This window comes from Ochotona curzoniae, unplaced genomic scaffold, assembly GCF_017591425.1.
Source record: "Ochotona curzoniae isolate NIBS_2020 unplaced genomic scaffold, NIBS_Ocur_1.0 contig_3819, whole genome shotgun sequence".
NCBI classification, from domain to species: domain Eukaryota; kingdom Metazoa; phylum Chordata; class Mammalia; order Lagomorpha; family Ochotonidae; genus Ochotona; species Ochotona curzoniae.
In genome coordinates, this window is record NW_024466004.1 from 13,942,501 (window position 1) to 13,968,293 (window position 25,793).

General features: G+C 37.7%; 1 protein-coding gene across 2 annotated transcripts in view; it reads left to right on the forward strand.

Annotated features, from left to right (window-relative positions):
* TFAP2D (transcription factor AP-2 delta) overlaps positions 1–25,793 on the forward strand; it is a 59,809-nt gene that overhangs the window by 11,148 nt on the left and 22,868 nt on the right. For both annotated transcript variants that reach the window (XM_040983003.1, XM_040983002.1), the window contains 3 exons: positions 5,634–5,799; positions 5,942–6,060; positions 19,631–19,772. In XM_040983003.1, coding sequence (XP_040838937.1) covers positions 5,634–5,799; positions 5,942–6,060; positions 19,631–19,772 — 427 coding nt within the window. The remainder of the gene's footprint in view (positions 1–5,633; positions 5,800–5,941; positions 6,061–19,630; positions 19,773–25,793) is intronic.

A 25,793-nucleotide genomic window follows, 5' to 3' on the forward strand; every position in this document is an offset into this window, starting at 1 on the left:
TTCTTTCATTTGAATTGTAAACATCTGTTTGGCTGTAAGGCGAACAGAACATTTATTTTGCTCCCAAGATTTGGTCTAATTATGTCAACACCGGCTCGGTGGAGAAAGGGGCGGTGCTGCGGCTTTGGAGAGGCGGCGCGCATCGGCCCCGCGCGCGCGGAAGCCCGCCGGGAAGTATGATCGCACCCAGGGAGCGAGCTAAGGCCTCTTGCCACAATCCAGCGTGTTTTGAGAGTGAGAAGGTGTAGATTCGCGGGGCCTGTGGCTCAGAGGCAACTTTAGGGGCCCCACAGGGAACCGCAGCTGCTTAGACAGCGGCTGTGGTTTTCCCAGTTCTTTTCTACCCTACCTGGGATGCCTGGACGAAAATAGAGCCCAGGCGCCGCCCGCACTTGGCATTCCAATCCGGGAGATTGAGCTAGTTGAGCACCACAGCGCGCACGCAGAGATGCAAAGTTGCTCAACACAATGTGGCCCTTACGTTGCTACACATAGGTGAGTCCATTCCCCATCCAGAAACTGAGCTGGTATGCGGGACAGATGTGAACATTCTCATTTTTCACATAGAATAAGACCCAGAAAGTTACTTTATTCAGTTCTCATGGGTGCGTAGTTGGGCAAGTTCTTCCTTGTGCCCAGTGCTTTCCCATTACCCTAAATTGGGCCTGCAGAGCTTGCCTCAGATTTCAATGCCTCAGACTAGCAATGTGGTGTTGCTTACTCCTGTTGAATGAGGTGTAGTAATGAATGGCGACTGGGAGATCTACTCTGTGTATAACCTTTGATTAGAAAGAGAGAGAGAGAGAGAGAGAGAGAGAGAGAGAGAGAGAGAGAGAGAGAGAGAGCCCAATCCATTGGTTTGATTCCCAAAAGAGCTGGGAACTCAGTCTGTGTCCCACGTGGATCAGGAACCTACTTAACTTGAGCCATCACTGGTACTTTTTAAGGTCTGCGTTAACAGGACGCTGCACTGAGAATGCCATCATTCTGATACGGTGCTCAGACGTCTTAATGTGTATTTTAACTGCTAGACCAAAAGCCTGCCCCACACATCATGTATTTTCTATGTAATTTTGTCACACACATAGTTAGTCTTTGACTTCTTCCTGTGGCTATGGGAAAGTTAGCACTTTTACCAAAGCTACCTCCTTGACAAGTGACTTGGAGATAATTCCTAAGTTTTTTATGGTTAGCATATTTACACATCACAGTTTGTAGCATCCCTGGTTGAAAAAAAGCCATATTTCCGAATTTTCCACCTCCATGGAAGCATTGCTTCTGTGCATTATACATGAAAAAGACATGAACTCCGGAGAAATTCTGTATGAACTCCCAGTAGTGACACCAAAGTCACCCCTAACTGGGGTGCTGCATCAGTAGTGAATACCACATAACGTCAACACACAACGCAGTTGTTGTGAGGAACTTTAACTAGTAACACTTAAGATGTCCACGAATGTGGCTTCCTGTGGCCCACTGTTTCATGGTTTTCCTTCTTTCAGACCATGGCATTGCCATAGATCATCTGGATCCCTCTGAAAAGCCCCACCCCTCCATACCCTTATTCCAAGACCAAACCTCTGGTTACATTGACCTGCCACTTCCTTTTTTGTTGTTTGTTTTTAACTTCTCTAAAAATAAACCACTAAGAAGAAAGATATCTGGTTCCCCATGTTGCTGTAAACTCTACAAGTTGCCAAATCTTTAGCCAGAATGAGAGAGTTCCCCAAGGCTGCAGCAATGCCAAGTATCAAAGCAACAGAAATTCCCTTTAAAGATACTGTGACATAAAAAATAAAAGACTCTAGAGTTGATGGCTAATCCTGAATACAAAATAAATCCTTCAGGCAATTTGTGTGTGCATAAAACACACTCTTAATATGCAGCCTGTGTTACTTACCTAATAAATGCCTATCGGAGCATAAGCCGGAAGCCCAACCTGGATCCAGGAAAGACAACTCAGGGTGCAGTGAGTTAGCACATGGCTAAATAACAGACTCAGTAGCTCTTCTGGAAGCAGCTGAATTTCAGTACACGGGCTTGTTTTGTCAGAAAAGGGCACTTTTTCAATTGAGGAGAGAGTCTGATTTAATTCCTTCTTTTACAGAAGTACAATCTTGTGCATCTACATTTATTAGATTTCTAACCCACTGAAAGTTAATAAGGATATGAAACAAGTAAAGCTATGTCTATCCCATTTCCCTTAGCAGTAAGGAAAGCAAGACTCACAGGTATTTATAGTAAGGTTCTTTATTTGCTTTACTCATAATAAATTTCAGACTAATTGAATGACAATGTCTTCAGTTTTGTACTGGCCAGTGTGTAAGAGAGAAGTGTTTGTGGAAGGATATAAATTAGCCTATAATTCTTGAGAGACCTGTTTTCAAGACAAAGATATGTGAATTTGGATATAGACTTTTATTTTTTGTTGTTATTTAATAATTTTTGCTTAGGCTGATATAAATCCTAAAGTACTGGGAGTCATGATTCTCACTTGACTTTGAATGTGAAACTTGAATTTCTGTTCATCTTGTGAGATGAACAATTGTGAGAATTCATGTAATGTTTCCTTTTTATGCTTTTTATGTACAAAGTAAAGAATTAATGAAAGTGAAATGGTAGCTGTAAGCTCAGGAATCTGGAAAAAATATTTTTTAAAAGGATTCGTTCATTCATTTTTGAAAGAGAGAGAGGTGAGGTGGCAGCGGGAAAAAAAAAAAAAAAACATTACTGGTTCACTCACCAAGTGATAACAAGGACCAGTATTGGGCCAAGCCAAAACCAGGTGCCAGGAACACCATCGTGGTATCCTTTGTGAATGGCAAGGATTCAAGTACTTCAACCGTTATATGCTTCCTCCATGGATGCATTCATGGGAAGCAGCGGAGTCCCATACCTCCATTCCATTGTGAAATGAAGCAAGTCCAAGTGGTAACTTAACTCACAGTACCACAATACTCATCCCTAGGAACATTTTTTGATGCTGTTAGTTTTGTTTGCTTCAAACTCTCTGTTTCCCATAACATTGACTACAAAGTCTGACTATAATAAAATGACTTTTGAGGCCAGTGCTGTGGCATGGGGAGCTAAGCTTTTGCCTTGTGGGCTGGCATTGCATATGGGTGCCATTCATGACCCAGCTGCTCTCCTTCAGATCCAATTCCCTGCTTATGTCTCAGGAAAGCAGGAATATGGCTCAAGTAATTGGGCTCTTGCACGCATGTGGATAATTGGAAGAAGCCCTTGCCTCCTGGTTTCAGCATGGCTCATCTCTGGCCATTGCAGACACGTGGGGAGTAAATCAGTGGATAGAAGATGATTTCTGTGTCTCTCTCCTCTCTGTAATTCTGCCTTAAAAAAAAAAAAAGCTTAGGATGAAAGTGTACTGAATTGAAATCCTTTTAAAAATAAATAAAAAGAAGAAAATCATTTCAATGTGACAAACGAGATTGTGGCTGCTTGGAGACTTTAGTTGAGATCAAGTTTCCAAGCACTGGCATGGGATATTTGGCTACACGTGCAGGATCTGACCTGCAGCTGTGGGCTAGCTGCTGTGGGTCTTACTATCCCCTCTCCTATTTGGTGTGGTTGAGTGCTGAGGGGTGCATTTACAGTGATTTTTAGACTCAGATTGTTGAGGAAGAGTGTTAAGTCATTAGTGCTTTTCCCATAAGAATAAGCTTGCCCATAAGAACAGAAGAAATTCTAGTGAGTAAAGGGTAAATGATTAGAGGTGGTTAGATGAGTAAAAGGTAGGTGATTTTTCTCTATTAACATTTTTGGATAATTTTTATCAATAAAAAGAAACAGATTTCATTTATTCCATAGACATAGTGGTAAATCTGGGGCTGGTTGGGGGTCAAACCAGGAAGCCAAAAACCCTTCTTCATTTGCCACATGGGTTTCCAGGGTTCAAAGCACTTGTGCCATCTGCCACTATTTCCCCAAGTGCACTAGTAGGAAGTTGGATGCATCAGACACTTGAGTTGGCACTTTCATTTTCAACACTTCCATTACAAACAGTAACTCACTAAACTGTAATGCCAGCCCTTCTCTCAGGTTGATTAGCCTCAAACCTAAGGAACAAACTCAAGTCCAAATACCAGAGACTTTACCAACTTGGCAAACTCTACATGATGCTTAGTAAAGGAAAGTAAGCTTTACTTGAGGGGCACATTTAAGTCCTCACCCAGTGCTTCTCAAACTTTAATGAGTTAAGTACGTGAACCATCAGGGTCCTTTTTAAAAGAGGAGATTCTTACTCAGAGCATCTGGAGATGGGTTTGAGATTCCAAGCTCTTAAGGAAGTCCTAGAAGATGGAAATCTGCTCTTTGAGGATCACACTTTGAGCGAAAATATTTTGGATAATTTTGTTCTCCAATCTACTTTATTTTCCTCTTTTCCTCATAGAGCTTGACCCTTTTCTGGAGATGGAACTTAGTATTGCCTGTAACTGAATAGATCAAACACATGCTCATAAAAGCAAACTTTGAATTTGCATTTCCACTGCACCTTAAGAACTCTATTTCAGTCTCCTCAGTACTTAAAAAGGCAGCCTTGGTCTTCAGGGTCAGAACAATTAAATGACACTTTGATACCACGTTAGGGGGAGGAATTGGACAGCAGGAAACTTTCAATGATGATAACCTTTTGTTCCCTTGTCTGTTTCTGTACCTGAGATTAAAGAATGTCCTCTGCTATTCCTGGAGATTAAAACCCAAAAGGTTCTCTGGACCCTGGAGACAGAAAGTTTCTATTCCAGGAATCCAAACATGGCAAAATTTCTTTGACGATTTTGTTATTAAAAATTATCTTTGTTTTTCTTTGCAGTAGTAATGATAATAATAGCATGATCAGCAACTCACATATGTGTTCCTATCAGTATGTTCTAGGTCTTGTGCTGCATCTGCTCATGTGTACTCATGGTGAAGATACTAGGGAGATCTGGCTGATTATCACCCGTAGGGTTTGGGATTTTAATTACTTACAGAGTTTCTTTTCTAAGATTTACTTTTATTTATTTCAAAGAGTTACAAGAAGAGAGAAATGGAAATGCAGAAAAAGATAAAGAGAAAAATCCATCTTCAACCCACTAGTTAACTCTCCAAATACCTGCAACATCCACGGCTAGGACAGTCCCGTTAACCAAGAGCAGAGAATTCCATCCAGGTCTCTCAGATGGGTGCCTATGTCCTTCTGCTTCTCCAGGCACAGACTGATCAAAAGCAAAGCATCTGGGACTGGAACCAACACTCCTATGGCTGCCAGCATCGCAGGTGGTAGTTCCACCGGCGTTGCCGCAACAGTGGCCCAATAGGAGAATTTATTGGTGTGGATGGTGTTAGATGTAGGCTCTGAGCCAGCTTACACTGCATAAAATGTCAATTATCTTTAAAACTACATTTTTTGAGATTGAAACCCTAACAAACATCTCTTTGATACTGTCAAGGATAGTGTTTTTAAATAGCATTTTTAAAAATTCTTCAGAGAAGTTCACTGTGATGATTTGGGTGAAGCATAAATAATATAGTTGCTACTAATCAACCCGGACACATTCCTTGATTTTAACTGCTTCTCATACTGTTACCTTCTTTTGTGTTCACTAACATGTTACATACTTTTTTCTCCCAAGGTGGCACTTGTGTGGTCAACCCCACAGACTTGTTTTGCTCTGTCCCTGGCCGTTTGTCCCTTCTCAGTTCTACTTCCAAATACAAAGTGACCATTGCTGAGGTAAAGAGGCGCCTCTCGCCACCGGAGTGCCTCAATGCTTCACTCTTGGGAGGAATTCTGAGAAGGTAAGACAAAGCTGGTTCTGTGTGTCTGCAGTTTCACTCCATGTCTTCTAAATAGCGTTATAATCTCCGTGTGATCAAATCTTCTCATCATTTTCTTTAGAGTATGAGTTTTCAAAACTTGGCTTTTGTTTGGTTTTGATAGAGCAAAATCCAAGAATGGAGGCCGCTGCCTGAGAGAGAAACTGGATAGGCTTGGCTTAAACTTGCCAGCAGGAAGACGGAAAGCAGCTAATGTTACCCTCCTCACTTCCTTAGTTGAAGGTATGGCTTTTCACTTCTGCAAAATAATGATGCGAGCTGGGCAAATCATTCAAGCAGGTTTGTTAGATTGTGCTGTTAATTTTGGTCTGTACTATTGAGCAAAATAATTAAATTTCCTGATTATTCTTTTTTAAAAAAGATATATTTGTTCAAATTAGGCTTAATCAAAGAAAAATAATTTGTAAACTACCCTTTAATTTACTAATCTTAAAAGCAATATGAAAGCAGACAATTGAAGACTTAGGTACTTTCCCAAGTAGTCTCTAAATGACAACAACAATTAATTTGCATTGATGTCTGCATTTCTACTTCTGTTTGCTGCAGAGTATGGATACGTTTGGCTTAATTTAGAATTAAGTCAACAATCTGCAGGATAAATGCTCATTATGAAAAACTCACCAAAAAATCTAGACATGATATTGTGCCTGTAAGTGCATTGCATTAATCCTGGTAGATATCTCTAAAATCATGATGAAGTTCTGTGACTTTATTAGTTGACAAATTGAGTCACAGATTAAGATTATTTGACAACATAAAGGGGAAAAGTAAAAACATTCTCAGAGGTTATTTTGTTTTGCAATTTACCTTTTTCCTTTTTGTTTCTTCCATAATATCTAGATTGTATATTCTCATTCAATAGTTTAAAGAGACATTATCACAGATTTATTTTTCACTTTTGGATATGTATCTTCATGTCAAAGGACAATTCTTCTGTAATTCAGAATGCTATTGGTTGAAATATGAAAAGCAGGTATCTTTTTGCCAAAAAAAATCACCAAAATGCCCCGAAGGTTCCTAGGTTGCATTAGTTGTGTGTATGGCAATGTAGGAAGTAGTCAGTGAGCAAAGCACAAAAATATATACGTTTCCATTTTCCAGATTATCAATAGGTACTATTTACTATACAACATTAGAAATTAGTGTGCTCTTGGCAAGAGTCTTGACAAAATTATTTTGGCTTTTTTCTAAGTAGGAGTAATCTGCCTCCCTTAGTAATAACAATGATAACTACTATGATAATATTATAATTTTAACTAAAAATCAGCAGATATTATTTTGTTATTCACTGGATTTTTATGTGATTACCTATGTGTGCTGACACCAAGAGCTGACATATGGTAGAAGAACTATTATCTAACCAAATATACTGGATGGGGAATTGGGGAAAGGGCAAACTTACAAAATGATTAGTGGGTTGACTCCAAAGGGAAGCAGGTTCCTGCCTATACTAAATAAAGGTTTTAAGATATAGTTGCTTAAAAGCAGAGTTAGACATGTCAGGATATAACAGAGACAATTAAATGATGTGGATGGTATGTCTTGAGAGGGTCTCAAACCCAATCCCACTATAAAATCAACTGAGAAACTACCAAAGGTACTTGAGCCCATCCCTAAATAAATTAAAATTCAGTCTAGTTATGTGTTCTAGGTATCTATATTATTTTTAAATTGCTCAGATAATTATAATGTTTAATTACCTGCAAAATCATTCGTTTAAGTGATTTTTGGAGTATTTTCCACTTCATAGGATGGACTGACTATGTGAAATTTGTGACTAGTATGAAAATATGAAACCTTGAAAGATCTTTCTCCACAAAACTGGGAGATCCTACATCGCAAACATTAATTTGTGTAATGTCAAGTCAAATGTAGTAAATCCTAGGGTGATCTCTGAGGTCTTGCCACCAACTCTTTAAGAAGAACCCTCTGTTGCTTAAAAACATCTGCTCAGTTGATTTCTATTCATCCATGCCTATCAGGCTTAGGTAGTGAAACAAGACTTTATTCTTCTCAGATATATTGTGCTTTAATTAGATATAGACAATGAAATCTCTTTGTTAAAAGTGTGGAAAGGAGATTCAGAGACAAAAAGATCTTCTGCATCCTTCATGAAACAACATGACCTTAAAAACCCTGAAAAACATGCATAGTCATGCACAGACACACAATTTTTAAAGATTTTATTCCTATATATAGTACTCTTAGATATTTTTTATTCTATTAATTGGGCAATGGCTTAAGCCCTGGATGCTCCACTTTCTGTGTAGCTCTCTGCTGATGTGCCTGGGGAAACAGTGTAAGATGATCCAACTTCCTGGATTCCCACCTACATAAGACCAAGGTGAAGCTCCTGGTTTTGGCTTTACTCAGCCGTGGTCAGTGTGGCAGCTTGGGTTGAAACAGCGGATAGAAGATTACCTCTCTCTTTGTCCCTTTCTGTGTGTGTGTGTTTCCTTTCCACCCTGTAATAGTGCCACTCAACAAATGAATGAGTTTTTAAAAACATGAATTATATTAGGATATGTAAAGAATCTTATATTTGATAAATAAAAATGTCCCATTTATATTAACATAGGCTCATTTATAAGCAGGAGCTGACAAGAAATGCAGACACATTGCTGAAAACAGTCCTAAATATAATCAACCCACACTGTTCACATTTGTTCTACCTCTGAGAATTCAACCAATCATGGAATAAATGTATTCAGAAAAAAAAAAACTTGTCAGTACTGAACATTTAGACTATTTTGTTTTGTTGCTATCCACTGGTCAAGGGATTACAACAACTACTTACATAGCACTTACGTCGCATTAGGTATAAGAATTCTGCAGCTGATCTAAAGTATAGGAGAACAGATGCTTTAGGATATGTGTCTTTGCTATAAGGGACTTGAGCTCCCATAGATTTTGGTATCCCCAGGGGTTCTGGAACCCAACTGTATTTTTCATTTCCATATTTCAGTTGGGTTGGTGGTAATAACTGATGACTCGTCTTGCCAGCCAGTTAGGTTCCATGTTCTGCATGAAGCTCCTGACCCTTGAATTCCTGCAGATGATAATGGGGGCATAGCATAGTAACCCAACTGATTTATCAACCTCCCAAGAGATTGAAATAATTCATACCCCCTTTTATATTTCTGTGACCTTGGTCCTTTTTTATCCAACAAAGATCTGTCTGAAATCTGTTTCTTGTTCTTATCTGTGTTATGCACACTGCACCATACTTAGCATTTGGTGTTTGGAAACCCATTAACTGACTGCATCTTTGGGAAGTATTTGCCCTATTCAGATATTTTGGGAAGAGCTAGCACTTTTTTAGAAATTTAAACTGGAATGAAATAAGAAAATTTCAATCCAAAGTTCCATGAGCACAACATTGGATCTTTTTCTCTTTTTATTCATGCATCCTCATTTAAGGGGGTTTAAATTTATACCTAGAAATCAGACACAGATTCTTGTGCTTTATGTACTTCACTTCATTATATTCCAATTTCGTTTTCTTTTCTCCTTGCTAGTCACATTTCTCTGATTTCTCTTTTATCCAGTAGCGTCCTTAGGATGTCAGAGAGACGTCAGTCTGGGGAAAATGCAGTAACTGAGAGTTGGGTAGTCCAATGTACTGATCCTCCTGAACAACGCATTGAGATAACCCCAGACTCTTCTACAGTGGAAATAGTCTTATCTCTAGAAAACATTCTAAGAACTTGACTAACACTATTGTTCTACTCATAACATTCTTGCTACATGATAATTAGATATGAACTATACACTTGTGTAGCTAGCTACACTGTGTTTTACTCGAGAAAAACTTTTACAGAGTTGGTGATTGCTAAAGCAAATACAAGGAACTGGCGATGCAGTCTTCCTGATCATGATGTCTCTTCCCAGCTATAAATTCTAAACTGTCTGACTGTCTGACTTTCTGGTGTTAAAAAAAAAAACACAAAATTCTGCTCACTGGAATAAGATGCTTTTGGGGATGATTTTGCTGCATTTGCAACAGCTCATGTAACTCTATCAGGCACTGTCTGGGATTCTGAAGACACAGCTCTCAATCCTTAAATACCAATAGTTACAACTGGTTACGACTGTAAGTCAAACTTGTGTGTGTGCATGTGTATAACTTTTCAATTAATTAAGAGGCAAAGAGAACATGCCAAAGCATTTTGGTCACACACCCAAGTGCTGTCAGATGCTCACAACACACAGAAACTCAGTCCAAACCTCCCTGCCTGGGTAGCAGGCACTCAACTATTGGAGCCATCATCTCTGCCTACCAGGAGTTTCATTGACAGGAAGTGGAGATGGGAGCAAGAGTCAGGAATTGAATCCAGGCACCCCAGGCAGACAATTGCTAAGTGTTTACACTGCCTCTGTGGTGGTACTTTTAAATTATGTGAGACAATGGAGGGTGCAAACATTTATCAGCAAAAGAAAGGGTATCATTTACAAATGTTCTACAGAGTCTGCATTCACCATTTAAATCTTTAGTCATTGTTTCTCTCTTAGTGTCAAACAAACACAAGATCCTTGCCCTGCACTTCTTACGTCCTATGAGTTCATTGTGCCAACTGCAAAATGCATTAACTTTTGACATAGTATTCTTTCCATACTCCATAATAATCTTTATTAAACAGTGTCTGATTTTGAGCTAGTTAGTTATTCTGGCTGAGCTTTGTTTTTAAAATTTGTGTATAAAAACCTCAGTATCTAACATAATTATGATCATGTTAGAAGCTATAATCCCCGAATATTGGTGGCTTAACACAACAGAAGCCTTTTACTCATTGCTTCTTTTTCTCACCTTTTCAATAATTTATTTATGAATTTTATTTTTAGTATAATTTTATGCTTTGATATTTTAACAAGTCTTATATAGTCCATAGACACAGTTCTGAGAATATAATGATGTTCCTTTTCTTCACCTCATCCCCTTCTCTCTCCCTTGCTCTCCCTTCTGCCTTTCACTGTCACTTGTCAGATTTTGATATAGATATTCTTCATTGATTCATTCCTTCACATTATATTTGATTTATTATTTTCTTCTTCCTAAATGATATTATCTCTTTGTCTTGAAATTTATTTAGGATTATAAGTTGTTAACCCTGGAGGGGATTTAAGATTGAGTACTGTAAGGCATTAGAGCATGATAGTTGGGAGTGTAGCTTCTGGAATGAAATAAGTTTGTTTATACTCACCTCTCCAACTTGCTCTAGGAGAAAACACATAGCCTCTTTGACCGTAGAATTCACATCTAAAAATTACCTCCTAAATTTGCTGTGTGGGTTAAATCAGAATGTTTGCAGAGCTCTCAGCATGGTTCCCAACCCAGAATCAATGTTCAATGTATTTAAGTTGTCTTTATTCTCTACTGCAAAGAATTAAGGCCAGTGAGATTAAGTGTTCTGCTCAGGCTTATACATCTGGTGTGCAAGAGTTTTTGGACATGCGGAGTAAGAAGGCCAGCCCAGAGGGAGTCCCAGTGTTTTTGTATGTCTGAAAGGACTGTCAGCTCAAAAAGGCTGCTTGACTGAGAAGTAGCTTTCACCGTGCATCTTATCCCCACATTAGTCTCACCTTTAGTATAAAGATTTGCAGTTTTCTTCTAAAATTGTGACATGAGAAGAGCAGTGAATTTGTCCTCTACTTGATTGGCTGCTCACTTCAGGCTCATGGCCACCTGAACAAACCCAATCACTGCAGCACTCATGTATTCCCTTTGGATATACCCTGGTCCTGAACAATAGTTTCTTGAAAAAGGCACTGGGCCAGTAGAAACTAGCCTAATGGATTAACTGCTGGTGTAGTCCCTGTTGTCTGTTAGCCATTCACCTTAAATTCTCTTCTAGAAAAGGTTCCTGTCCCCCTGTCACCATCCTTCCCACATCTAATGTCAATGTGCAGGTATTTGCTTTTCTCTAAATCTCTACCTTTAGACATAGAATCATTTCTATCTTGGAGCCCCTGCTTTGGAAATCCGTGATTAGACACTATTATCTAATATCTGAAGACTTATGTTTGTCAGGGTTCAACAGTTGCTGGCAGTGGACCTGAGTTATCATGCAATATTTGATGATAAAACAGGAGCCCCTTTAAACTATATCATCCTAAGTCCATTATTTCTTTTTTTAACATTGCTCCCCTAGCTGCATTTTATAATTTCATTCATTTATAGAAATGAAAATGTTTGATAGTAGAAGCTGGGAAATAAGATACCATACGTATGACATTGTGTGTGACTATGCATTATGCGAGTCCTTAATGTTTGTCCCTATTCTTGCAAACCATGTAAAGCAAACATAATCACACCATTTAGCTCAGTCGTCTTCTTGCGGCTTAGGTCCATCCTATTGTACTCACTCAAAAGCTTGTCTCTGTATTTTTTTCTTAGTGACTTTCTTTTTTCTGATTCTCTCTGTCAAAGATCATGACTCAACTAATGTGATTTTCAGACACTGGATTTCCTAATTTGTTCCATTACTTTTGAAAATGAATAGTTTTCCAATTAAATTTTAGACTGCAATTATTTCTAATGAATAATTGTTGAATAAATTCCTAGTGGATAATCATGTAATTCTTGAATTTGCCCATGTTTAATTTACAACAAGTATTTGAAACAGAATTAAATATTTCAAAGCACAGGAAGATGGTGGTTTTATTTTTCAACTTTGCTAATAACTACAGATAGATAAAGTGTACAAGCGGTACAAGAGGAAGACCAGGAGAGAATTCCTTACCGTATCTTCTTAGTCATTCTGTTACCCTCCCAGAAGAAAACACACAAATATTATTGGTTTTCCTGAATCTTTTTACAGATACATGTGTGCATTTTTTTTTCATTTTTAAACAAATCACAGCCTTCTACATACACATTTTTTACACTTTATGGCTTTTTCCAATTGTATTGTAACATTTATTCCTTGTTATGTGCTTCCAAGCTTTTCTTTTGCTCTAAGTTTGTTGTATGTAAAAGATTTTACAGAAAGAAGAGACACAGAAAGAGAGGTCTTCCATTTGCTGATTCACTCCCCAAAAGACTGCAACAGCCAAGCTGATTTAATGCAAAGCCAGGGGCCAGAAGCTGCAGGACCCCAAGGACCTGAGTCATCCCCTCCTCTATTGCTTTCCCCAGCCATAAGCAGGGTGCTGGAATGGAAGTAGAGCAGTGGGAAGTCAAACCAGTATCCATTTAAGATGCTGGCACTTGCAGGTCGAGTATTAGCACACTAATCCCCTTCCAAGTTATTGTTTAGAAAAAGCATTCATTTTGGGCCCAGCACAGTAGCCTAGTGGCTAAAGTGCTTGTCTTGCATGGACCTGGTTCCCATATGGGCACCGGTTCTAATCCCAGCTGTTCCAGTTCTATCTAGCTGCCTGCCTGTGACCTGGGAAAGCAATGGAGGACGTCCCAAAGCCTAAGGACCCTGCACCCACATGGGAGTCCCGGTAGAAACTCCTGGATCCTGGCTTCAGGTTGGCACAGCTCTGGCCATTGCAGCAGCTTGGGGAGTAAGTGAAGCAGCGGACAGAAGATCTTTCCTCTGTCTCTCCTCTCTGTATTTCTGACTTTCTGATGAAATAAGTCTTTTTAAAGAACCACTCATTTATTTCTTTTTTTAGGGAGCAAGAAAGACACAGAGAGAAAGAGAACAAGAAAGAAATAGGAAGAACCTAATCATTATTCCTTTCCACAAATGCCTTAGTGAGGCCCATTTAAAGGGTAAAATCTCAGAGTCATGAACAAGTCCAACTCTCTCAAGCAGATGACGGGAAGTCATTGTATAAGCCACCACTACTGCCTCCAAGGATCTGTATGACCAGGAATCCAAAGTCAGGAGACAGAGACAGCTACTGGTATTGGATGTACACATCTTAACTTGTAGGCTAAAGGGCCTGCTCCACCCAGCATTAACTCTTTGAAATACTCATGTTGCTCCATTGAATGAGTGAGTCATCATTTTAGCCACTTTCTGTTGAATCTTTAGATACCTCCAATTCTTGTCTATTAGAAATCATTCCTGCAATACATAATCTCACACATAAATACTTCTGCATTCAGGTGCATCTGTTATACTTCGTAGGAACAGTATTTTAAGATACAAAGATTTGCAATGTTGATTGATGATTGGAAGGTTTTTCTCCATAGTAGTTGTAGCTTTATATTCAGACCGGCAATATACTAAGACAGCTTAAAGTGATAGAATTTCCTTGGAATGCTGACCTGAATAAGGTGCTATATTTTTTTTTTCACTACTGAAAATTCAATTGATTTAAAAAGTTTTCTGGAACTAGCTCTGCAGCATAGCAGGGTAAGCTGCCTGGTGTGCCTACATTGCATATTTACACCAGTTCGAGACCCAAATGTTTTACTTTCAATCCAGCACGCACCCTGCTAGTTTGCCTGAGAAAGTACATGTGCTTGGGCCACGGCACCCACGTGGGAGACATGGAAGAAGCTCTGGGCTCCTGGCTTTGACCTGGTCCCGGCCGACTCTGGCCATTGTGGCCATTTGTGGGGTGAACTAATGAATCGAAGAATGCTCTTTCTATTTCCCCTTCCCTCTCTCTCTGTCTCTCTCTCACTCTGCCTTTCAAAAAAAATAAAAACAAATTTTACTTTATTATGAAGGAAGCTGAATTAACTCTCAGATGTTTATGACATTATCAGACTTTATGAAAGTACTCCAAATGTTCATGGCAAAACAGAAGTAAAGTATAAATTTACTTTGATGCAAAAAAATTAAAGTGTATAGATTTTTTTCATAATATGTATTTTCTTGAAAATCATATGTTCTGTTTTCTATTTATGAGATGATTTGAGGGTTTTATTCTCATTAATTTGTATAGTCCATCTCTACATAGCGCTTTATCTTCACCCTAGGAAATCGTTTCTCAAACCTGATTTGAGAGAAGTGCTTCAGTATCTTTTTTTTTTTTTCCAAAAATGCAGATATCCTGGTTTTCCGGGCACCAAGGTTAAATTATAGGCAAAGGCATTCAGCACTTTTTACAAAGCAAATTTCTAAGTTATGGGAATCGTAATGGCTTAGAAACCTTGCTTGCATGTCTGGTCTCGGATATTCTTCACTTACATGGTGATAGTATTCTCTTTTCATACAGTACTTCATTCTTACCGCATTTCTTTTGCTTTAGTATTTCACTGTGCTCTTTATACAAGATGCCACAGCAAGTCATCATGAAAATTAATCAAAAGTATAGTTGAAAGATTTTTCTTTTAAAAACTATTTTCTGGTATCTATTCTGAAGTAGGTGCTATAGTAAGCTCAGGATTGATATAGTAAGTCATAGGATAAATAGTATATTAAGTACATTCCTCCCAGAACCGTCTGGAAAGCTTATAACACATGTATTAAATTTGTTCTTCAGCTGTAGGATTTAATGTAATTTGATGTTATAATACAACCTACTATAACATATCCACATTTTAAACTATTTTCATATTTACTATCTAATAGATACATGTTGGAATAATCCCATAGGTTTATGTGTGTTATTTCCTTAAAAGGGAAAATAAGATCGACATCATAGATAGTTGATTGGAGTTTAACATGCATAAACTGTTGTTTTTTCTAAGGATCTGGTATATTATAATACTAAGTTAGTTCTATAGTTATATTTGGTAAGACTTATCTATCAAATAACAACTTAGAAGTACTGTTCAATACATATTAACACTCTGGTTTCTCTTCAGAATGCATAAGTGATTCACCTTTAAAAAAACACAAATTAGTGCTTAATGCTTATATTTAGTTATCTAAAGTGCATTTTTCCTATAATGCAATAATCTTAAAGATAGAAAATCTCTTTTTTAATATTTACCTTATTTATTTGAAAGTCAGAGGTACAGAGAGAGAGGAGGTGAGGAACAGAGAGATCTTGCATCTTCTGGTTCACACCCCAAAGAGCCACAGCAGTCAGAGTTGAACCATGCCAAAACCAGGATCCAGGAGTTTGGTCTGGGTCTCTCCACCAGTGCAGTGGCCCAAGTCTGGAGAAATCTTCTATTGCTTTCCCAGGAACTGAAACAGGAGTGAAGAAACTCAGAGTCAAATCTCCAGGACTCGAATCAGCACCTACAGGGGATGCCAGTGTTGCAGCTGGCACCTTAACTCACAGCACCACAACACTAGCTCCAAGACAATTTCTTTCATGGGTTATAAGAATTTGAAAATGAGGTATATGTATTCTCTCTTTTAAAAGTGCATGTAGTGGTGCTTCTTTTGGGCAATGCAGGAACTCAATGTGAGCACAACGTGCAATCAACATTTCTTCAGAAAACATTTTCCACTAAATTTTTGCTTCAGGGCAACATCAGTGATTTTTAGTTAAGCAGGGTTTTAAATAAAAATTTCCCTTAATTGTTTATTATTTGTCATGAAATGCAGACCGTTAATTCCCAACAATCATGAAGCAAATTATTTCTTCCCATGTTCAGAAATTAACTTCTGCCTGCTTATTAAGGCAATCCTTTATTGTAAGTCATCACTTACTGCTAATACTATTGAAAAATTAAATATCCCTCAATGATTTCTACTTTTTTTGAAAGCTGTATGATTAATACCTGCACTTAGGATATACATTCTTAAAGTACTAATTTAAAGTCTTGCATGTAAGATATTCATTCTTAAGTAATAACTTTCCTCTCTCAATACATCTTCCTTTTAAGGTATATAAATCCTGAAATGCCGTGAGATAATATTCACATATTTATTAGTGTTCTGCTTCAGTAGTGCTTAAAAAAAGTCATTGTTGTAGGAGATAAATGGCTGAGTGACAAAATACATTGAAATATAGGAAGAGCTCAAGCCTGCTCTGCAAATGTGAACGAGAGAGAAAGTGAGCGAGTCTTGGATATTAGGCTCCCTAAAACAACTGAATTTGCTATTTGGGGAGTCGAAGATGAAATATTTTGGATCCTCAATGCTTTGCTTTTGTCAACATGGGCCCTGAACTTGCTTTGCATTCACGGTGAGATATTATGCCTCCATGCAGACAGAGGTGATCAGTACTTACTTTTCATAAATCAGCTCAATCTTCTAGAGTCTTATTTCTATGCTTTTCTGATCTTAAAACTTCCATTTCCTTAAATTTGTTGTTATATGCTACACAGCATTTAATTAAGGGTATGTCAATGTTTCTGTTTAATTCACAGATCCATTTGTTCATCCATTCTTTCGTCCTGCCACACAAAGCTCTTGGGGCATGATGCACACATTTTCTCTGTATATGAGAGAGTCTTCCCTTGCCACCGCTTTTGATGTAGCATTGCTATACATCCTGTAACAATGTTACATGGCAAGCAGTTGAAAGCAGTAAACAGCATACAGGAAGGAAGGTTCTGACTGTCAGTGTAAATGTAAATAGCAGCTGTTCCAGTCAAACTGTTTCAAAACCACCAAACGGTGAGAGCTTTGCATAAAATGGGCCGAACCTTGGGAATCAGGTTTTAACAAAATTTAAGAGTCATGTTGCCACCTTCACGTATGTAGTTATCACTTAACCTACTGTTGCACAAATGGTTGAAGAAATATATACTAGAATATGCAGTATTTTTATATGTAACACTTTAACACACAGCTATATTAATAGACATAAGTCAACTTGTTATACAAAGACAACACTACGAATATTTTATTATGTCAGTTTCAAGATACTGTTTTTTTTTTTTAAAGATACTGTTTGAAAGGATGAGAAAGACAAACACATAGTGAGAGAGATCAAGATTGTCCCCTGCTGTGTTGCTCTCCTAATAGCTGTAACAGCCAGGGCTGTGCTAGGCTGAAGTCAGGAGCCTAGAATTGCACTGTACATGAACCATTGCATCCTGCCTGCACAGGAAGTAGAGAATAGCTAGCCCTCAAACAGGCACTCTGATATGGGATAGGGGCAACCTAAGTTATAATTTAACTCACTTTGCAATATGCCTGCCTTGTAAGATAATGTTGAGTGCTAAGCCTGCAAAAGCTTATGCTCTGGTAAGATGCATTATTCTGTAGGTCAAGCTTTAAAATATTTTTAATCTCCAAGTTTTAAATGTCTTGAATAATCTCCCTTTTCTCACTTTTCTGGAAAGTGACTATGCTGTATGGCATTTCAATGTCTTTAATGCTGTTTTTGTTTACCAAATATACACACATTTTCTTTCCTTATTGTTTACAGGGATAAATGGATGTTAATAAATGCTTTAAAGATATTGTTTGGTGGACATTTGGCCTAGCAGTATGATAGTAGTTGCCACATCCACATTCCACATAGTAGTGGAATCAAGAAATTTTCATCAATACGAACTTGCCTATTTTTTATGTATTTTCACATTTATAAACATGCATGTCTTTTTCTCTATATTATTAAGTACACTATTTCTTCCCAGCATTAACTTATGAAATAGTCTGTGAAATTAATGCAGGATCAAATCCACCGCATCTTAATCTTTTAGCAGCTTCATATGATTTGGTCATCAAGATTGTTTTTGAATGCTCTTGTATATGTGGTTGTCGTGTTATCCCTTCTTGATTAGTATACTTTCCTCCTTTGAAACTCTAGGACATTCCTGATCTCTATTCCTCACTTCACATTTACAGTACAATAACTGATGGTGTCACTACTACATCAGTTCAAAGTAGGTACTTCTTTATTTAAATCATTCGAAAGGCAGAGAGACAAGGCAAGAGAGAAAGGGATGGAGAAGGATGTAGGGGATAGGGAGAAAACTTGATTATGTAAACAGTAGTTTAACAATCAGGTAAGATTTAGATTGATTAAACATCAACTTCTGTTTTCCAGATTGATTTCCACCACTGAATTTTAATTCCAATGATAAGCTGTTTTTATTCCATTTCTTGAAAATTGATTTGTCTTAGGTTTTGTGACAGGCTGCAGTTACTTTGGATTGTACTACAGCTTACCAAGTAATCACTTCTCAGCCTTTTGACTAAGATCAAGTATAGTATACTTCACCAGGTACACAATGCTGTAACAGACTTTTACACAAATTATATACATCACTATGGTGTTCGGAAGCCTTCCACAAGCCTGAAAATGTTGGTTCTATAATCACACAACACACTTTCAACAACGTAACATTGTGATATGGATACAGTTAACTTAATTGCCTTCCCAAGTGCTCCAACTTCTTTCAAAAGTTATTTGGTTCCACTATACTCCCAGATGAAAGAACTCCCAGTGAAACCGATAAATGCATCTTGATTATAGAATGCTGGATTTTCTGTCATTGCCTCTACCTACAATGTCAGGAGAATTGGGAGGGTGGAAGGGGAAATCCCTAAGCCAGTGAAACTGTACCATGAGAAAGAAAAACTTTTAAAAAAGTTATTTGGACCTGTTATCAGATACTTTCATAGATCTCATGGAAACGATACCTGGCTATTTCAGATCTGTTGAGAACAGGTGCTAGATTGAGTGGTAGCAAAATGACACAAGGAGCTTTCTCACCACTGGAATTAATGTGTAGGATTTTGAAAGTCTGTTTCAGGGTCAGAATTCCTGGACTGTAATTCTGTTTTATTTTTTTTTCTTTTGCCTTCAGTTGTTCACTCTCCTGCCTGCTAACTTGCTCTTCTGTTCCTTGGTTCCTCTCTCCCCACTTCAGCACACCCTCTCCAAAAGTCCTTTCTCTCCTACTGATACAGAGAATTGGAAGCATGGTCCATTTGAGCACAAGCAGGAGTAGGGTTGAGGAAAGCGTGAGGGACTGCTGTCATGAAGGTTGGATATTGTTCAGAAACTGACTTGTGTTGTCTGCCAACAGGGGAAGCTTTGCACTTGGCTCGGGATTTTGGCTACACTTGTGAAACAGAGTTTCCAGCCAAAGCAGTAGGAGAACATCTTGCCAGACAGCATATGGAACAGAAAGAACAGACAGCAAGAAAAAAGATGATCCTAGCCACCAAGTAAGCACAAGAGGGAGGCACTGTGTGTCTCACCCTCAGTTTTCCCGTTTTCTTTGAGTGAGGGGAGCAGGTATGGAAATCACCAGTTTTCCAGCAGAATCGGGATTCCAATCCAACAGCTATGTATGTTCAACAAGGACTTCCACCCCTCTGTACCCATGGTAAGACATACAGACAGCTCTTGAGCACTTTCGGAGAGACATCATGGAAACTGATTAAAGTTTTTCAGAAAACATTCCCTGAGCTCACAGAAATCACAAAAGAAACACATATGTAGGAAATGTTGAGTAGGCCAATATGCCCTTGGCTACTCTGCAGTACATACTAAGGGAATCACTGTGCCTTAGCAAATGAGGATAAAAATTTCAAGGTGCAATGAATGACGGAGAAATGTGATGACAGGTGAGGAGGACACAAATGTGTAGAGAAGACTCTGGAAATAAAGGTCACCATCAACGCATCATCTTCTCCTGTGTGTAACTAAACGAATCAGCCCTGCACACCTGAGCCTATCCAGTTGATACTGAATTAAAAAAAAAAAAGGCACAGCCAATGCGGAGGCTCCTGAAAATAACACCAAGTTTAAGTAAAATAGTGAGGAAAATAATGTAAAGGCAAATGTATTTATATAGTAAGGGGAAATACACATTAGATGACTTAAAAATTCCCTCAATCTAGATGCTTTTTGAGAATCGGAGGGAGAACTACCTCTTAACTACGTAAAATGTCAGTAACACTATAAGCACAGCATCCATGTAAATTATTTTTTTTTAAGAGTTATTTCTTTTTATTGGAAAGTCAGCTTTACTGTGAGGAGAGACAGAAAAGGATCTCCCATATGCTGGTTCACTCCCCAAGTGACTGCAGCTGCTGGAGCTAAGCTCTGAGCCAGAAACCAGGAGCTGCCCCTGTGGGTGCAGGGTCCTAAGGGTTCACCACTTTCCAAGGCCTCAAGCAGGGAACTGGATAGAAAGTGGAGCAGCCAGGACACAAACCAGCACCCACATGGGATTCTGGAGCATGCAAGGAAAGGATTCCAACTACAGGTTACTATGCCAGGCTCAACGTGAAAGTTATTTTCCTAAGTTATAGAGAAACGCCTTTCAGAGGAAGCTAGTTATTATCATAATCTCTACATTGAAATAAACTAGTATTGCTATTAATAATCTTAAATGCTTTGCTAATTCTATATCCAAATTTTAGTACTCATGGAGGTTTTAAAAACTTATCGTTTATTTGTTTTAAAATTAAGCAGTGAATTTACTTTTATTAATTTGAAAGAGAGATTGACAGCAGAGATCTCCCAACCATTGGGTTACCGGCTCAAATGACTATAGCAGCAGGGGCTGCAGAGGACTGAAAGCAAGGACCATAACTCAATCTGGGTCACCCACTGGTGTCAGGATTTCAGGTGCTGCTACCTGCCAGGACACACACTGGCTGGAAACTGGAAGCAGAAACAAGGCTTGAACCAAGACACTCTGACATGCAATGTGTCCAAGTGCTACCGCACCAAATGCCCATCACTTCGTTTCTTGTGCAGGGAACATGTTTTAGGAGAAAGCATAAAGTAAATAGTAGTAGAAATGTGACTTTTGAGAAACTGACTAAAAATAATTATTTAATGATATTGGCTAACATTTAAAGTGGTTTCTAGTGCATAAAACCTGAATGCTTCTCTGTTCTAATTTCGGAAGCTACATGTCCTTTTTTTTTTTTCCTTCAGAATTAGAGCTATATTGAATACCTATGACTCAACAAGCTTCTTCAACACATGTGGTGTCTGTGCAGTGTTTGTGGCTGTGTCTGTTTGGGTTTTGAATTACATTTAGGCCTCAATCTAAGAATACTAATTGACTGTCTCACTCCCCCCCCCCTCAAAAAAAGAGAAAAATTATGATTAATGGCATAGGAGAAAATAGGAAAAATGAGATAAAGGGAAGCAAAGTAGAGAGTGAAGAATTAGACTGGAAATCAAAGTGATTATGGCGGGTGACTTAAATTTGGGAGATTAAGGCTGGTGCTGTGGAAGCTCCTGGAAACTGACTTGTGAAAAGACTTAAATATGAATCTCTTCTGTAGGTTATCTGCTAGGAGTCTTTGTTTCTATTTTGTGCGCAGTCTTTCTGTCAGTACCCAGAGGGATCTTCATCAGACATGTTTCAGTTTCTGTAAAAGGAACTAAAAATGCATAAAGTTAGTTAGTTTGAAACTTTAATATAAACCTCAGGAGAAAGATAAAGATTCATTACAGATCAAGAGAATGATACAGTGCTGAAAGGTACCACACCCAAAGCATTCCCAAAGTACAGTAACATTGTGGCTGGTAGGTTCACTCAGTTTTCCCAGTATCTGTGTCCATGTGGTGCACTTGGATGATTCTGTTATCCCACAATAAGGAGTCTTTATATTTTCAACCTTTAAATTACCTGGTTGTGATTTCATAATACATAGTCTAAGACTTTAATCCCCTAGTCCAATGAAATTCCCATTACTGTTGAAGAGTTTAAGAGTCTCTGAGTACATTCAAGTTGATTCTGAGATTTTTGCTTTCACAGAGTAAGAGAAATAGTTCCATCTTTGTCAAAGTTAGCCTGAGATGTATGTTTTAGAATACTGGATTCAACCAGGTGGAAGTATTTTGTTTTTGCCTGGGATCCAAGACATGTGTAATATGCTGAGGCTATGCAGCCATAGTTAAACAAACAGCATAATCAAAATAAGGAGTCAATTAATGGGTGTGTAGGAATAACCTGCCCAATGTGCAGGAGGCACAATTTCTAACTTTCCATCAGTGGAAAAACATTGAAATATTTTCATTAGTTAAAATGCTGAAAGTTGGTATTAATTAGCCTGCATGGTTATTCAACACATTATATTCAGCTCATTTTTCTCATAAATCTTTGAACAAAAATATTGGTTATGTACACTGTCGGATTGGCCTTCATAGTCCTTTCTTACCTCATTGGATAAAAGATTCTTTCGTTTCTAAATATATTATCAAACATGCAATTATATGAAGCATTCATTAGGTCTGTTAGTTTCCTAATTTCTCTTTATTACCAATATTTTGTTGATTACCCAGATGTTTCAGTGTAATTTAAATGATTGCTTAGAATAAAGAATAAAACCAGAAAAAATTCTGAATTCTAAAAATATACAAGTAATTTGTTTATTTGGTTAATAGAAAATACATGTTAACCTCTTTGTTCAATGAAGAACTAAATATATCTAATATTTGATGTTCATTAAGGTAAAGTAAAATAACTAAAATGTAAATGAATCATCAAAGGAGAAATAGAAATTCAAATTAGACACCATCCGAAAAGTTACATCTTCAGGACACTGACATAAGTGATAAAGTTAGCTTGTATGTTTCATCCGAGATCATTTTATGTTATATAATTCACAGTTAGATTTTATTTTGAATCTAAGTGTGTCTTATTACAGCTTTGCAAATGAAAATTTAAATAAGACTAAAACTAGTCATAAAATAACAATTCCATTCCATAAACAATTGTGATGGAATGTTGATAATTGACCAAAGGGGATGTACATGATTGTCATGTGTTTCTAAGTCTAGAAGCTGTCCTAAGTCAATGAGCTAAACAGCAGAATTAAATATCAACAGTTGAAAATTCTAAAACTACTGATACAGCTTCACATAATGTAGAATTAAATTATTCAGCCTTTGTTAATTTTTCCCCAATATTCTTTTTTCTCACTTCCTTACCAATTTTCAGTTTCATTTGCCCAGGAACAAAAATGATTTAGCAACTTATAAACTAGTTTATTCAATTCCACAACAATTCCAGTGTGATCCCAATAACTACATCATTACTCTAAGTTATTTTATTTTTGAAAGTGCATTTAAACCTGATAGAAAGTTTGGTCTTAAAACAATTTAAATCTTTCTTTGTGAGAACAAATTATACAGTATACCACACATTAATACACATTAGTGATTTTATAAATGACAGCATGAGATCAAATGTAAAATGTAAATTTTTAGCTAGAGGGTTGTGACACACTAAGTTGAGCTACAGTTTGGGACACTCTTATCCCATACCATAGTGTCTTAGAGTTAATCCCACCTCTGCTTATATATCTTCCAGATTTAGCACATCCTAAGAGGTAGCAGAATATGTCTCAAATACTTGGGTCCCTGCCATCCATAGAGATCCAGATGAAGTTCCTGACTCCTAGCTTTGGCTCCATCTTTTGTGGACATATAAGCAGTGAACCAGTAGATGAAAGCATTCCCTCTCTCCTTACTTTTTAAATACACAGAAATAAAACATTTCATTAGGAATTTCCAAAAATAAAAATAAATAGTAGTGCATGTAATTATCGAATAATACAAAGTACAACAGATGATAATGTCCTCACTAAATGGTGTCACATACTTAGTTTAAGTTGAACTCATTAATGAGAGTTCAATGACAATGAGAGCTAGCCAAGTCTCCTTGAAGACAGAAGCAGTGAGGGATCCAACACAACAATTTTCAAAGAAGGCAAAAGACATTGTTGTAAAAAGTGTGGCATTTAAGGCTGTACTTCAGAAACTCAGACAAAACATGAAGAGATTTGGAGGAAACTGTCTTATTTAGGTGGTTAGGACTCAGTTTTACTTTTCCCTTTGCTTCCTTCCATGTTTGCTATGTAAAAATGTATAAAGCAAATTCTATGAAATGACACAATATTTGAACACTGGAATTAAACCAGAGGTTCATTTTTGAAAAAAAAAATATATCTTCGACAGAATTCAATACATTTTAGACAACTGATTAATTAAACTTGTATGCAAACCTTCAATGATTTAATTGATTTGAGAAGCAGAAATATAACGAGAGAGAAAGAGCAAGAACTATCTTACTCTGGTTCACAACATAGGGGACTGGGCTGGGCGAGAAGCCAGAAGCTGAGAGCGCAGTCTGGGTCTCCATGTTGATGACAGGGACCCAGCCACTTGAGCCCTCACTGCTGCTTCCCAGGGTCCTCATTGGCAGGAAGCTGGAGTCGGGAGATAAAGGTCAGTATTGAACCCAGGCACTTTGATGTGGGACATGAGTATCTTAACCAGTGTCTTCACTGCTACGCTAACTGTTCACCCCTCCAATGACTTCTGCTCAGTGACACATTATTTATAGTTTGAGATATTTTGTAATGTTTTAGTATTTGGTTGTTCACGGCACAAGTGCCTCAGAGTAGAAATCATGGTTGGACCTGTACTTGCGATAATTTCACACTTTTCTGCTTGTCTTTGGCTCCATTAATAATAATATTCAGTTATATTGTGACCTGCTTTAATTGCCTGGTGTAAATGCAGACGGAGTATAATCATGGGTATGAAGCAACTTTACTTCAGACAATGATGGCACTCTTTTGGCACTCTTTTCTATACTACAACTAGCGAATTCATTGAATGGGTTTTGCTGCATAAAAAAAAGTTCCCCTGCACTACTTGTATAGACTTCTGTCATTTTGACTTCATCACAGGACTTCCTGTTACTCAATATGCATGGCAATGCTGTAATTAAACTGAAAACAATGGCTAAAAATCATAATTGCTTAGGTGCAATAAAGGCAGCACAAAACTACCCTATGGGGAACCTTTTTCAAAAAATCAGTTTACATGAAACATAACCTTCTTTGTGAAGCTAGTGTACTAAAATTATAAGTAACTGATTTTATGCTCCAAATATTAAACATAAAATTAGTCCAAAAGATTCTGAGTTATAATACAGTTTCCGGGGAAAAAGGACTCCTGGCTCTGAAGCTTTAATTCATCTTATTTACAGATATGCCCTGCAAGATCACACTTAATTTTTAAAGAAGAAATTGTTGCTTGTCAGTATTTCATCTGGGTTTTCCATTGTTCTGAGATTAATCTATGACTGTTTCTCTTCAGAAAAAAAAAATGAACATTGGCTTAGTCAGGACCCACTGACTTTTATTTAGTTGGAATGTCTTATGATTCTTCTATGAACTTTGGCATTAAAATCGTTGTTTGCATCCTGA